This window comes from Pygocentrus nattereri, chromosome 18 (assembly GCF_015220715.1).
Source record: "Pygocentrus nattereri isolate fPygNat1 chromosome 18, fPygNat1.pri, whole genome shotgun sequence".
Taxonomy (NCBI): Eukaryota; Metazoa; Chordata; class Actinopteri; order Characiformes; family Serrasalmidae; genus Pygocentrus; species Pygocentrus nattereri.
The window spans coordinates 38258159-38271896 of NC_051228.1; the positions used below are offsets into that span (position 1 = coordinate 38258159).

At 46.0% G+C, this 13738-nt stretch overlaps 1 protein-coding gene across 1 annotated transcript; it reads right to left on the reverse strand.

Moving 5' to 3' along the window:
• Positions 1-5189: 5189 nt before the first annotated feature.
• Positions 5190-7902, reverse strand: zar1l (zygote arrest 1-like). Its single transcript, XM_017717133.2, has 4 exons — positions 7200-7902; positions 5680-5772; positions 5517-5591; positions 5190-5445 (listed from the first exon to the last, which is right to left on the reverse strand). Exons 1-4 carry the CDS (start codon positions 7821-7823, stop codon positions 5302-5304), a joined length of 936 nt encoding a protein of 311 aa, XP_017572622.2. The 5' UTR covers positions 7824-7902; the 3' UTR covers positions 5190-5301.
• Between the last annotated feature and the right edge of the window lie 5836 nt (positions 7903-13738).

The window sequence follows — 13738 nt, forward strand, 5'->3', positions numbered from 1 at the left end:
TCACGTGATGCCAAATGCTACAAAAGTTGGCAGATTTGTAACGGATGGGTAATTTGTAAAGCATGATGGTTGAGAACAGTCTCCATTTAAGATAACTTGCACTTTATCAGCCATAAATATACTTTAACATGTCTCTGGAGCACTTTAACAGGGCTGAATGGTGTCGTTGGTACCAGTATACCGTCATATTGACATACCAAGATATTGCTTTTCATTTTTAGTGATGTATCCTGATTTTACAGGATGTAATTCCCATAAAATAGCGGTGTTCTTGTTGCCAAGTTATGGAAAGTTGGACCTCATAGTTAAAAGGAAATTCCACTTTTTTTCCCGAAATTTGTACAACATTAGTGGTTGAAATACAAATGGTCACTCGGAGGTTTTTGAAGTCAATGGTTCAACCTGTTGCCTGGTTTCTTTACAGTGGTGGCGATAGGAATCAGGAGGTCATGACATCTACAATGCAAATATAGCCATTTTATTGATCACCCAGAATGACCAGTGAACCTACCCATGCCTTCTGTGTCTTAATGTTTAGATGTAATGTTGATGATATTAAATCATGGTGTGTTTAATATCTGCTTATTAAAATATCAGAGAAACTATATTTGATTTGGCGACTGTTGCCTTACCATGCCCTTCTTGTTCCATAAAACCCTGAAACCCATAAAAACCTTTTAGTCCAAAATCTTACAGCAACGCCATCATAAAAGCATCTCACCGTGTGTGACTTTGTGAGGGAGCTTTAAGACTCGTCAAACACCTCAGACGTCTGGTTCCTATGACCACCACTGTGAACTGTTCTGACTTGGCGTCCGAATGAAATTTCAAATATTATTCAGAAATTTTGAAAAATGGGTGGAATTCCTCTTTAACTGTGATCTGTCATTTACTGGCTGCTCCAAATTGCTTTAAAAGAAAAGTTTAAAATCCGTAAAAATGGCAAGTTTGCTTTCTCGATCTGTTTTCTGTTTGGTTAACGTTTGTATTCTGTGTACGAATGTGATTAAGTTAAGAAAATGGAACAAAAACCCAGTCAAAACAAACTATGAGGTTTGTGGGACCTTCTAGTATAACATCAGTATTCAGGCAGCTTGGATTTTAGGCATGCAGAATGATATCAATATAGACCACTGTAGTCTTGCGTCATTCTGTAGTCCTCGTTATGCCCATATTAGGAACTCCGGGTCTGAGCTCCAGGTCTCTATGGGCCAGAATCAGCTCTAGCGCCCCCTGTGTTCAATATAAACGCCCAGAACCCGGGCCGTTTAGTCCTGTGAACGTTCTCCTCTGAACCACCACTGGACCCTCTGAACTACAGGGTCATTAAAGAGCTGAAATAGATCTGAGAAGATCTACAGCCGCAGCTGTGCATGGGTGGATCCAGTATCGACTCCACGGAATCGGCACTGCTGAACCACTGATGAGCTGATTTCGCCTCTCAGAACAGCCTCGTTGTTATTTTAATATTGGTCAAATTATTCTGAGGACATTTTCTCGGGACATGCGCCAGCTTTTCGTTCGACTTTTCCCGTCCCACCTTAAGTGGTGCTGAAGTCAGTGGGTAATCAATGTCCAACAACTAAAAATCCTCCCCAGGATTTTGTTCCAACTGCCTGTCCTCTCTATTTGGCCCAGACCAGCAGGAAAGGTGCTCATGCTGTTGGAACAAAATCCTGGGGAGGATTTTTACTTTCAGAACCTATAGACACAAGACACAGACAATATACATTAAAGTGGCTCTATATACTTTAAAGTGGCTTAGTGTTCAACTGTTATTGTCGAGCAGAGAAGATATGATACAATAATAATACTGACTGAGTGACTGAGTGAAGTGGTAGTGGCGACTTCTCGAAAATCCAGAAAGGGACCTCCACCAGTGTATGAATCATCCACTGCTAAATGGTTAAACCATAAGAAAAAACACATTACAAAACTATTAGAAGCCAAAAGAAATGCTCCGGTTTCTCTCAGCAAGGATCCGTTCAGAAACTAGTTTGTTTTAGCGGAAGTCTTAATACTCAGTAACGCTCAGTTTCAGCTGTTTAAAGCGTCATTCCTGTACAGGTAATGTACGTGTACACATAAAGCCCCTGTATTAAGGGTACGTTAATTGAGCTATATGTCTGTATAACCCATCACCCAGGCAACATAAGCTGTAGTACGTGTAATGTTGACCCTGTGAATCTCTATATGCGTTCAAACAAGTTTGTTTCAGCTTAAAGCTTAAAATAAATCGTTAGGCCAATGCAAATGTATTGGAAACCCTCATGAAACGACTGTAGATTGTCGATTACCCGCCAAGAAAAACCGAAACAAGCGTCGGCACATGTGCCGAAATCAACTGGTGTGATGTCGCCAACAGCTACATCCCGTTAAGTTAGTGCACAAAATGGTTATGAATGCAGGGCCTGATACCCGAGACACTGTTTTGTGAAAGTTTCAGCCTAAAACGTATTTTTTAGTATAAAGTTTTCCTCCAAGATTGTTTCCTCTCATAACTGCACTCTCAACTGAGATCAATGCGTGCGAGGTAACATGCTTTAGTTGTTGGCCTGTAGCTACAGCGGTTCAGCAGGGCTAACGGCGGCGGCAGCTTCTGTTTACAGTCCATTTGTACGGTTTTCTTATCTGCTTTGGAAGATGGCAGATTATGTGGAAGACCTCGAGGAGGTCTATTTCTACAGTTCACTACAGTTTGTGTTGTAGTGAATCTGCAGCTCTGCCGTCAAAGCGTTACAGAGCCTGGCCCCTTCCTATTTCCCCCGTTATATCAAACAGGACAGCTGAACAGCAGAGGGCGCCCGCGAGCGAGTCCTCATTGAATGAGAGTGAATGGAGCTCAACGGCTGAAAAAGAAAAACAGTTAAACGAACGTTTCCTTTAGTTTTAAAAGGTAGAAGGAGGGATTTCACTAATAAAACAAAGAAATCTCGCCTGTCTGTTTCCTTCATTTATACAGTAAACGGGGTTCGGGTAGCAGGAGGCGGGGCTTTACTGCTAGAGCGGGATGATTGATGGGAGAGCGGAGCAGCTCATTGGCTGTTCGCGCTCTCTGACGTCATGAACATACATGAGGCACCGTTTTAAGATCCTGTAACTCGAGTTTAAAAGCTCTTAAATATAACAGCGGTGTTAAAGTGGTTTATGCTATTAGGAAATGATTCTATTCTTTTACATTAAAAATGTTTAAATGTTTATAAACTATCATTTTTCTCAGATGCTCCATATCAACTCATTCATTTGGGACTCGCTCGGGAGCGCCCTCTGGTGTTTGAGAAACCTGGAAGCAGTGGTGGAGGAAGTATACAAATCATGCTCTTGAGTTAAAGTAGAGATTCACACACATCTTCTGAGCTGCCTCTTCCTCAGGGTCGTGGGGGAGCTGGAGCCTATCCCAGCTGTGATCGGGCAGAAGGCGGCAGGATACACCCTGGACAGGTCGTCAGTCCATCGCAAGGCTAAAGTAAACACCTCCGAGGTAAAATATCACTGCAGTAGAAGTAGAAGTTCCTCCCTTTAGACCTCCACTGGAGTAAAAGTACTAAAGTATTTCCCTTCAAATGTACTTAAGTATAAAGTAAAAGTACTAAAAGAGTAATTCTGGCTCTGATGTCCTGTTATCATTTTTATAACCAGACTGGCTTCATGAACTCATTTCAGGTGAAAGTCCTCCAGCGTCTCTCTTGGTAAACCAGTCTTTTAATAGAACGTCATTAATTAGTGACGCTGACGTCTATTAAAATGATCAGAAGCACAAAACACTGAAGGTAAACAGTTTCCATCAGGGAGAACCGAGTGGCTCTGAAATCACTTTTTACACACAAGCAAAGTTTCAGTTTCAGATTTATTTACAACTTAGTTCCAAGTTTAAGTTGAATAAAAACTGGCTTTAAACTCAGGATCACAGATGAGCTCCTTTACTATGTTGATCTGTAGGCGTCTGTTCATAAACATAAACCAGCCCAAACTCATTTACTATAAAATGAAATGGTGTTTGTAGAAATTCAGAAAAAAGCCGCGTCAGTCTCGACTGCATATGTGGACATATTTCTATATTGAGCTCTATTTACACAAAGTTAGGTTAGTTCATCATTTATGTTGAACAGACTCTCCCAAAGTTTTACGCTGCTGCGCTGACGTTGAACCGCGTGCTGCACTGGGTCGGTATGACCAACAGGTCAAAACCAGCTCTAAACAAAGTGACCGCTGGGCCCTGATTGGTGCTCTGGCTTTGCGCTTCTTTCGTTTTGACATGTTACGTTTTTATACACACAGAAACCAAAAGGAACCACAGATTTCTCAAAATGTAGGAGGAGAAAGTCGGATATTAGACTCTGAAATGTAGTGGAGTGAAAGGAGAAAGTCCAGAACGGAGAAACTTCAGTACAGATACACCAAAAATACTAAAGTACAGAGACTCATTACAGTTACTCAGTTACTATCCATCACTGCTCGGAAGACAGAGTTTATTCTCCGATCTACAAGTTCTCTGCTGCAGCTCTGCAGTCAAACAGGGTCCAGAGCATTGAGTAAAAAATAGTTCCCAAAGAAAACTTCATTTTAATGAAGATAGAAAGTTATTTTAGTGCTATTCTACCATCACTGTGACCTATAAAAACAGACACATGCGAGTTCACTGGTCATTTTGGATGATATGATTTAATATAATGAACAATTTTGACTAAATGTCTCTGGAAAGGCACAATTCACAGCAAACTACTCAATGCTTGTTTACCGCTAATCCATTAACTGATTAATTTAGCAAAATCAATGTTTATTTCAGGATTCATTTGGCCTCCTGTCTTAATTATGTAGGCCTATGCCCCAAGGGAACTCCGACAGCCAGCTATGTAGTTGTGATCAATCAAATCTGTTGTGAACAGTCTTCACGGGGAGAGAGGGAGAGGGACACTGACTGTGACTGGAAGGTTGCCCATGTGATCCCCTTGGCCAACAGTCCACAACTGAAGTGTCCTTGAGCAAGGCACCCAACCCCCCATTGCTCCCTGGGCACCGTGGATAGGGCTGCCCACTGCACTGGACAAGTGTGCTCACTAATGTGCACGTATGCAGGAGTTTCACTGCACGGACAGGTTACGATGGCTTATGATGCTGTTCCCCACTCAGGACAATTCAGTTCAGCCAGCTTACAGGGCGGATACCAAGTCAGTCATGAGGTCAGAGAATAATGCTGCAGTACCTTTTATTTAGAATTTAATACAAATATTCAGTTATACAAAAACATTCAATTCATTGCCATCGATACCGATGATAAAAGACACTGGTCAGACGGGGCAGTCAGACTATGTACTTGAAGCTGTAGGTGGTATCACAGGACAGTCGCTTCCCCCTGCAGCGGCCACACAGGTCCTGGCGATGAGGCCGTCTCAAGTCAATGTGCCTTTGCTTCTGCTCACAGCGACAGCGCGTCTGCGCACACCTCTAGCAAGCGAAACACGGTTTAATAGCAGCAAAGCACAAGCGTCTTAAATTAATAAATAAAAGCATCAAACCTGGCACTGAATAGACTCCACTCTGTACGGGTTCAGTCCAGCCTGGCACTTTCTGCAGTGCTGCTTGAAGTAAACCTGATCAAAGAAGTGCGTGATGACCGTTTACTGTTGGAGTGAATGTTGGGCAAAGTCATAAGGGGTTACTTGGTACCAGCTACGTTACCTTGCAACTTCCTGTGATGCACCACACATAGGCGCTTTCCCAGCGAATGTTGCACTTATTGCAGTGGTAAAATCCATATTTCTGCTCCAGAAACTACAAACAAAAAGGACAAGTGGTGGGTTATTGCGTGGGTGGGCAGGGCGTCAATGCTGCCACACCCATCATGCCTATTGGAGGCCAGGTGGAGGCGAGGCTGCATGTACTCCCGGCTTCGCCCTGAACAGGTGCAGCAGTTTTTTTGCTGCCTCCTTCTGGTAAGAGGGTGTATTTAACCTTTATGCTCATTTTACATTCCGTACAGGACGTCTAGTGCACAATTACACTGCATGTCAAAGTTATGATTATCTGACAACATTTAAAAAAAAAAAAACATTTTTTGCTGGAAAATAGAAGCATGGCAAGCAAGTGCCTGTATCATAGTAGGGCCAGAACGCTTTGAAGGGCTAAAAGGAAACTGTAGCTGTTCTTGGCTGAGGAGAAAAGGCCCAATTGAAACGGTCACTCTCCCCAGCGAACTTGGCCAGCAGGCTAATTTTTCTGCCCACTATGTGGCAGCTAGCTCGGCCAAGTCATTGCAGGTCAGTCTACGTGACGTGAACTGAAGGCCGAGCCAAACCATGAGGCGATATTCCAAACTTGAGTGTTCGGGTCGTTCTACAGAAATGTCCATTTATGTCCAATGTTGAGATTACACTTAAAACATGTTAGGGTTACAATTTACATTTTAAAATAATGCATTACTGTAATTGCACCTTCTTGAGCCTGAATTTTGCAATATTGGTTTTTAAATTAATTCTATAGAATTCCAAGCACCACTGAAGAGCTCATCCCAGTCATGTGAGGCCATATTCAGCTTGTTTCTGCAATTAACTACAATAATCTATACATGACTGAAGTGTGACTTAAGATAAAGAAAACAAGCCTATTTATATATAAAAACCAAGTTGTCCCCAGGAGTCGTTACTGTGCAAAAAAACAATTTTTGAAATAAGTCACGCTGATGACATCACTCGACCTCCTTTGACCTGTTGTCTGAGGATCTATGAAGAAAAGCTCATGGTGAGTCCACTGTGTCTCTCAGAGATCTTCTCATTCAGCTCATGATCTCATATGAAGCTTCTAGCTGACGTCACTGGTGTGACCGACTTTATTCTGAGGTCACTGTGAAAAAATAGAAAAACAAATGGATTAAATTCCATATTTTAGTGGATGTTCCCTGATGGACAGCATGTGGTTTGATGCTCTGCAGCAGCTGTTCTGGAAAATGCACTGTTCATTAAAAAAAATAATAATAATAAATAAATATCTGTCAAGTGACGGTCAAGTAACACCAGTGACTCCTATGGAGAGATAAAGTGGATGTTCCTGTAGAACGACCCCTTAGTGTTTTTTGTAAACCTTCATTTATATGCCTGAACCATCAGCCGTCTTTGGGGCAGCAAGCCTGTCGCAGTGGATCACGTCACGTAGCAGTCAAAGACCTCCAATTTTAACCCACCATCAAATAATCTCCCACCGACCTGAAATCCGAGCCTCTTGCCCTCGCGGATCTGGGGGACGTATCCCAGCGCGCGCTGCTTTCCTTCTGGACTCTCCGGCTCGGTCCCGACTTCTTCCTCATCCTCAGAACCAGCTTCCCGGTCATCAGGACCGCCAAACCCTGCGCCGTCCTCACGCGGACCGGCGCGAGCCGGCAGCGATAGAAACCTGCGGTCGAACACCGGCGAGTAGATGGCGAGGGGGCGGGAGAAGCGCACGCTGTTGGCGGGGGTGCTGGGCAGCGCGTCCTGGGGAAGAGCGCCGCCGCGGCGGGGCGAGCTGAACTGCTCCTCCCGGTAGAAGAGCGTTTTGGGGCCGAGCGAGCACTGGACGGTGGCGTCCACCTTAGGGTTCACCTGCACCCCGAACTCCCTGGTGTTGGCCTTGCGCAGCCGAGGGGTCAGGTTGGGGTTGACCTGGGACAGGATGGCCTTGAGCTGGGTGCGCTTGTAAATGTCGAAGTAGTCGGACACCTCAGGCAGCGGGAAGCCGCCCTTCTTGCTCCGGCTCTGGTACTTGAACTTGGCGTTGCCATGGTAGAAGGGGATGAAGCCGGGATAGCCGCCGAAACTGTACGCGGGGAAGGGCAGGCCTAACTCCTCCATTTTGAGCGGTTGAGGAGGCTCTGCTCGGCGGCGCGTTTAACGCTTTCCTCGCGCCGTAAATGAGCCAATGAAATCCCCCGCTGGGATTGGCCACAGGTGTGCGCGCGGGGCCTCGTTGTTCATTTTATTTTTACAGCCCAGGTCCTTATAAACCCCGCCCCCTGCACCAGGATTGGATAGTGCTTCACCAATCGCTGTTGTGGGAAGAAAACCTTGTATCTCCAAAATTTCCAGAGATACACTATATTGCCAAAATGTTCACTCCCCCATCCAAATCACTGAACTCAGGTGTTCCAGTCACTTCCATGGCCACAGGTGTATAAAGCCGAGCCCCTAGGCCTGCAGACTGCTTCTACAGACATTAGTGAAAGAATGGGTCGCTCTCAGGAGCTCAGTGAATTCCAGCGTGGTGCCGTGATCGGACACCACCTGTACAGCAAGTCCAGTCGTGAAATTTCCTCACTACTAAATATTCCACAGTCCACTGTCAGTGGGATTATAACAAAGAGGAAGCGATTGGGAACGACAGCAGCTCAGCCACGAAGTGGTCGGCCACGTAAAATGACAGAGCGGTCAGCGGATGCTGAGGGGCATAGTGCGCAGAGGTCACCGACTTTCTGCAGAGTCAATCACTACAGACCTCCAAACTTCATGTGGCCTTCAGATCAGCTCAGGAACAGCGTAGAGAGCTTCATGGAATGGGTTTCCATGGCCGAGCAGCTGCATCCAAGCCTTACATCACCAAGCGCAGTGCAAAGCGTGGAATGCAGTGGAGTAAAGCGCCGCGACTGGACTCTAGAGCAGTGGAGATGAGTTCTCTGGAGTGACCAATCACGCTTCTCCGTCTGGAAATCTGATGGATGAGTCTGGGTTTGGCGGCTGCCAGGAGACGGTACTTGTCTGACTGCATTGTGCCGAGTGTAAAGTTTGGTGGAGGGGGGATCATGGTGTGGGGGTGTTTTTCAGGAGTTGGGCTCGGCCCCTTAGTTCCAGTGAAAGGAACTCTTACATACCCAGCTGTCACTGTGTCTTAAGATGTCTTGAGACATGAAAGTTAACGTCTTAAGACACAGACGTAATTATGCTGTGTGTCTTGAAGATGAGGCATGACTTGAGACATCACTTTGTCTTAAGACCTAGAGATGTTGCATCTTAAGACAGTTCAGCTGAGATCAAAGAGTGGTCCATTATAAAAAGTCCTGTGGTCTGAGTTTGGTGTTCCTGTGGTACTGCCGAACTGAAAATTACAACAGAGGATTAGCAGGATTACCACAGCACTGCCTAATTTAGACTATGTGAAGAATATAACAAGCATGTCCTCCAGAAACGGCTGCTCATTTACAGAAAACAGGTCATGATTAACACGACGTGGCTCTTTGGTCTGTTCTCAAATGCACAGTTGTAACCAGAGACATCGAGCTGGGAACTGAGATGAAACGACTTTGAACTAATGGGAAATAAATCTACTAAACAGCTAAACAGCTAAACAGCTAACCCGGGTACTTTAGAGATCACAGACAACCACATCTGTACAGCTGTCTCACCCCAGCGGTGCACTGTAAACACAGTGACCACCCAGCTTCAGCTCTGTACAGCCGTCTCACCCCAGCAGCGCACTGTAAACACGGTGACCGCCCAGCTTCAGCTCTGTACAGCTGTCTCACCCCAGCAGCGCACTGTAAACACGGTGACCGCCCAGCTTCAGCTCTGTACAGCTGTCTCACCCCAGCAGCGCACTGTAAACACGGTGACCGCCCAGCTTCAGCTCTGTACAGCTGTCTCACCCCAGCAGCGCACTGTAAACACGGTGACCACCCAGCTTCAGCTCTGTACAGCTGTCTCACCCCAGCAGCGCACTGTAAACATGGTGACCGCCCAGCTTCAGCTCTGTACAGCTGTCTCACCCCAGCAGTGCACTGTAAACACAGTGACCGCCCAGCTTCAGCGCTGTACAGCCGTCTCACCCCAGCAGCGCACTGTAAACACAGTGACCGCCCAGCTTCAGCTCTGTACAGCTGTCTCACCCCAGCGGTGCGCTGTAAACACGGTGACCGCCCAGCTTCAGCTCTGTACAGCTGTCTCACCCCAGCGGCGCCCTGTAAACACAGTGACCACCCAGCTTCAGCTCTGTATAGCTGTCTCACCCCAGCAGCGCATTGTAAACACGGTGACCGCCCAGCTTCAGCTCTGTACAGCTGTCTCACCCCAGCGGCGCGCTGTACACACGGTGACCGCCTAGCTTCAGCTCTGTACAACCGTCTCACCCCAGCGGCGCGCTGTAAACACGGTGACCGCCCAGCTTCAGCTCTGTACAGCCGTCTCACCCCAGCGGCGCACTGTAAACACAGTGACCGCCCAGCTTCAGCTCTGTACAGCCGTCTCACCCCAGCGGCGCACTGTAAACATGGTGACCGCTCAGCTTCAGCCCTGTACAGCCGTCTCACCCCAGCGGCGCACTGTAAACACAGTGACCGCCCAGCTTCAGCCCTGTACAGCTGTCTCACCCCAGCGGTGCACTGTAAACACGGTGACCGCCCAGCTTCAGCTCTGTACAGCCGTCTCACCCCAGCGGTGCACTGTAAACACGGTGACCACCCAGCTTCGGCTCTGTACAGCCGTCTCACCCCAGCAGCGCCCTGTAAACACAGTGACCGCCCAGCTTCGGCTCTATACAGCCGTCTCACCCCAGCGGTGCACTGTAAAAACGGTGACCGCCCAGCTTCAGCTCTGTACAGCCGTCTCACCCCAGCAGCGCACTGTAAACATGGTGACCGCTCAGCTTCAGCCCTGTACAGCCGTCTCACCCCAGCGGCGCAATGTAAACACGGTGACCGCCCAGCTTCGGCTCTGTACAGCTGTCTCACCCCAGCAGCGCCCTGTAAACAGTGACCGCCCAGCTTCGGCTCTGTACAGCCGTCTCACCCCAGCAGCGCCCTGTAAACACAGTGACCGCCCAGCTTCGGCTCTGTACAGCCGTCTCACCCCAGCAGCGCACTGTAAACATGGTGACCGCTCAGCTTCAGCCCTGTACAGCCATCTCACCCCAGCGGTGAGCCATGGAAGCTCATAATAGTATAGACAGGACAGACAGGTGACATGCTGTGCTAGTGAGCAGCAGAATCGGTCAGCTAAAGTGTTTAGGTAGCTGGAACAGATGAAAGGCTGCCTCAGGATTAAAATGAAAAGACTTTGCAGTGCAGCAGGTTAGCTCACTGAAAAATCTAACAATAAAGCATATTTTTATAATATAACTCAAAACATAGCCCGTCAGTTTGAGCAGCTCAGAGAGTTAAATAAAATATATTATTTGTTCTTTATATTAATAATCTACTTTTTACTCGGCTACATTTTAGTCAGTAATATATGATGACCAGTTAGTTGTGTTTTTATTATGATGCTTTGCTGTTATTATTGTTTTGCTGCGTTCACCTCATGCGTCATTCTGTTTTAGATGTTTCTCATCGGAAATTATCTGGAGCTGAGCAACTGGTGAGACTCGAGTTAAAAATTTAAATAAAACTATATGAATGTCACAGATGTTTAGATTGGGCAGGTATGTCAAACAAATATATTTCATGCAGTATTTATGGTGATGCACAAGAGCAGAATGTTTAGGTAAAGCTGGGTTACTGTACTCAAATATCTGCACTTTATTAATTCAATTTATTAATATGTTATTTGCCATTACAGCTGTGCTCAAAATATCGACATGGCAATATCAGCAACACTATATCAATGTTTATGAATTTACTTCTTCACAGTGCTTTAATGTGTAGTACTGCAAGTCTCAGAACGCTACAGTTTGTAGCACACAGCGTGTGGTAAACATGCTGTTATAGAGTTTAGCTCTTATTAATAATCATTTCATGTAATAATTCTCTGTGGTAGATTAGAGGCACTGAACTCTTCAAACGTCTGGTTGGTGTCACTGCCGCTGTGAACACCACTGACCTCTGACAGTGGAACATTTTGGATCAAACTACTTTTTTGCATCTTAATGATGAAATTTGCTTGAACATGGTGGACTTCTCCTTTAACCCAGCTTTTAACAGATACAGGTAACTAAGCTCAGACCTGCCTCAACAGCAGATGATCATTGCGGTCACATGTTGATTTCGGGGTGTTAGAGGATGAAAACAGTAGAATTGTGAATTATCTAATCAACTTTGTTGCTTTCAGTCCTTCCAGAGGAGCATCCTCACTTCAGGCCTCGTCCAGTGTGGCGGCAGACAGTGATACGGACGACACTCAGCTGCGCTCTTACCCGAGTGGCCTGATGCTTCTTCCACTGCACTGAACGTCAGTGTCTGAACATCAGCTATGCGTGTGAGCTGGGCGCCACGCTGGAGTTCCTGCAGAGGTATTATTTAAAGCCTTGTCACGTTTCTTTGTGTACTAAACACCTGAGTCGATTTTAGATCAGTAAGTACGTACACTCACCGGACACTTTATTAGGTACAGTTCAGTTGCTTGTTAACACAAATAGCTGATCAGCCAATCACACGGCCGCAACTCAAAGCATTTAGGCCTGTAGAGGTGGTCAGGACGACTTGCTGAAGTGCAGACCGAGCATCAGAACGGGGAAGAAAGGGGATTTAAGGGACTTTGAACGTGGCGTGGTTGTTGGTGCCAGACGGGCTGGTCTGAGTATTTCAGAAACTGCTGATCTGCTGGGATTTTCACACACAACCATCTCTAGGGTTTACAGAGAACGGTCAGAGAAAGAGGAAACGTCCAGTGAGCGGTCAGTTGTGTGGACGAAAATGCCTTGTGGATGTATATATATATAAAATATGACAAAAACAGCCCGTTTAATTCTACAGGCTTAAAAAGAAGCTGAAAAATAATTATGGAAAATGAATTATTGTAAAGATAAAAGCCATTTTTGGTACTTAAAACACACGTTACAGGACCGCAAGGAAACAATAAATAAGGGGGCAGTCGTGGGCTGGAATTAGGGAATCGACCCTGTGACCGGAAGGTTGCCGGTTCGATCCCCTCGGCTGACAGTCCATGACTGAAGTGCCCTTGAGCAAGACACCTAACCCCCAGTTGCTCCCTGGGCACCATGGATAGGCCTGCCCACTGCTCAGTGTGCTCACTGCCCCCTAGTGTGTGTGTTCACTAGTGTTCATGCATGTGGGTGTTTCACTGCACGGATGGGTTAAATGTGGAGGTCTAATTCCACAGTTTGCAAAACACAGTGACAAATGGTTCTTAATTCAATTAAATTCAATTCAAATAAACAAGAATAAATAGGACGTGTGCTCTTGAGAGGGTGCATCCTCTAATTTTCTACATTTCTGAATAGTTGATTGGTTGTGAACAACGTGTCAGAAAGCACACGATTCTTCCTGTTAGTGATGTTGTGTGTTTTAGTGTTTTAATATCATCATCATGACCGTAGAGTATCTCTAACTGCCAGTCTGCCTATTGCTGGGCACTCTGTTTCTCACAGAAGCAAAGCATATGTACACCACACGTGAAGGAGGGACGGTCCCAGAACTGGGTCTCGGTTCAGAGCTTGATTACCATGAACAGACATATGGGCAAAAGCTGTAAAGGAAGGGGTTTAAATTAGCCAGTGAGGTTTGATTTAGGCAGGTAAACAGAGGAGAGAGCAGTAAAGATTATCTATTGCATCACCCTCCATATTTATGAGAGTTATGGCCTGAATTAACTGTGTATGTGCTCTGCATCTATTTTTAGAACTTCCTCAAAATTCCTGCTACACTGATCCCTAAACCCAAACTCTGACTGCAGTTCTGTTTTGTCTGAGAGAGCAGGAGACTTTGGACTGCACGCGTGATCTTGCTTTGAAGAAGGTTCCCACTGTTTGTGCCAGAGTGACTGCCAGTAAGGTACAGAGCACCGTCATTACAGCTTGGTTTGAATTGTCCCTTAAGTAATATTTT